The 1,252-nt window shown below is 46.2% G+C and overlaps 1 protein-coding gene across 1 annotated transcript; it reads left to right on the forward strand.

Annotated features, from left to right (window-relative positions):
* Positions 1-5: 5 nt before the first annotated feature.
* Positions 6-1,246, forward strand: Romo1 (reactive oxygen species modulator 1; the record flags this gene model as incomplete). Its single annotated transcript, XM_005372412.2, has 2 exons — positions 6-94; positions 1,077-1,246. Coding segments are annotated over 2 exons (198 nt in total), but the record flags the coding sequence as incomplete, so codon positions are not given.
* Between the last annotated feature and the right edge of the window lie 6 nt (positions 1,247-1,252).

Below are 1,252 nucleotides of genomic sequence, written 5' to 3' on the forward strand. Positions count from 1 at the left end.
CCAGCTGCTTCGACCGTGTGAAGATGGGCTTTGTCATGGGTTGCGCCGTGGGCATGGCGGCCGGGGCGCTGTTCGGCACCTTCTCCTGTCTCAGGTGAGCGTCGCGGGCGAGACTTCCTGGATCCCTCGGACGAGAGCACACTTGGTTGTGGTTGGAAGCAGAGTGCTTGGGGATCTGAGCTCTAGAGTCAGAATGGCTTTCTGACTCTTTTGTAGTTCAGTGACCTTAAGCAAGTTAGAGGCAGAATTTCCTCAACTGTAGTCGAGGACAGTACTTTAGCTGTACTTTTGAAGGACCAATCATATTAGTATGCTTTACATATAATCTGGCATATCGTCGTCAATCGTTATTGTTGCATGGCATTTTAACTTCCAACTGTGTTGAGCCGCTTTACTATCCTCAGAATAAGTTGTAGAGATAAAGCCGATAAACTACTCCAGTGTCCTACCTCTGAAACAATACTGTTGTTCTAAAGGCCATCTCCACATTGGGATAATGTACATATATATGTTGCTATTTATTCGGTACGAGCTAAATGTCTTGCTAAATAGTGCAGTTACAAAGTTTATAAATGTAATGATGTCTGCTTTACAATTTACACATCTATTACTGTTCCTCCAAGGGGGGGTGAAGAGTAACATTTTAAGAATGACAAACCAGACGCACACATTTAATTCAAACAGTTTGGAGGTAGAGGCAGAAGGATCTAGGAGTTCAAGGCCAGCCTGGTGTACAGATGTGCCAGGACAGGCTCCAAAGTTACAGAGCCCTGTCTCAAAAAATAAAACATGCCGGGCCGTGGTGGCACATGCCTTTAATCCCAGCACTCAGGAGGCAGAGGCAGGCGGATCTCTGTGAGCTCGAGACCAGCCTGGTCTACAAGAGCTAGCTCCAGGACAGGCTCCAAAGCTACAGAGAAACCCTGCCTGTCTCAGGGAAAAAACAAAGACAAATAAGGTAAAGGGATTGTCGCTTTTAATGCTTGACCTACTTCAACACTGATTATAGAGGAAGTTAATTCAGATCTTTCCTGTATTTTTATTCCTACATGACCCCTTCTTGTTTGCCTCTTCAGGATCGGAATGCGGGGTCGGGAACTGATGGGCGGCATTGGGAAAACCATGATGCAGAGTGGCGGCACCTTTGGGACATTCATGGCCATCGGAATGGGCATACGATGCTAATCAGGGCAGTGATTGCCTGCTACATCTATACTTTGCCATCCATTTCGACCCTTGTACAATAAAAGTT

The sequence above is a fragment of the Microtus ochrogaster genome, unplaced genomic scaffold, assembly GCF_000317375.1.
Source record: "Microtus ochrogaster isolate Prairie Vole_2 unplaced genomic scaffold, MicOch1.0 UNK4757, whole genome shotgun sequence".
In the NCBI taxonomy this organism is placed as follows: domain Eukaryota; kingdom Metazoa; phylum Chordata; class Mammalia; order Rodentia; family Cricetidae; genus Microtus; species Microtus ochrogaster.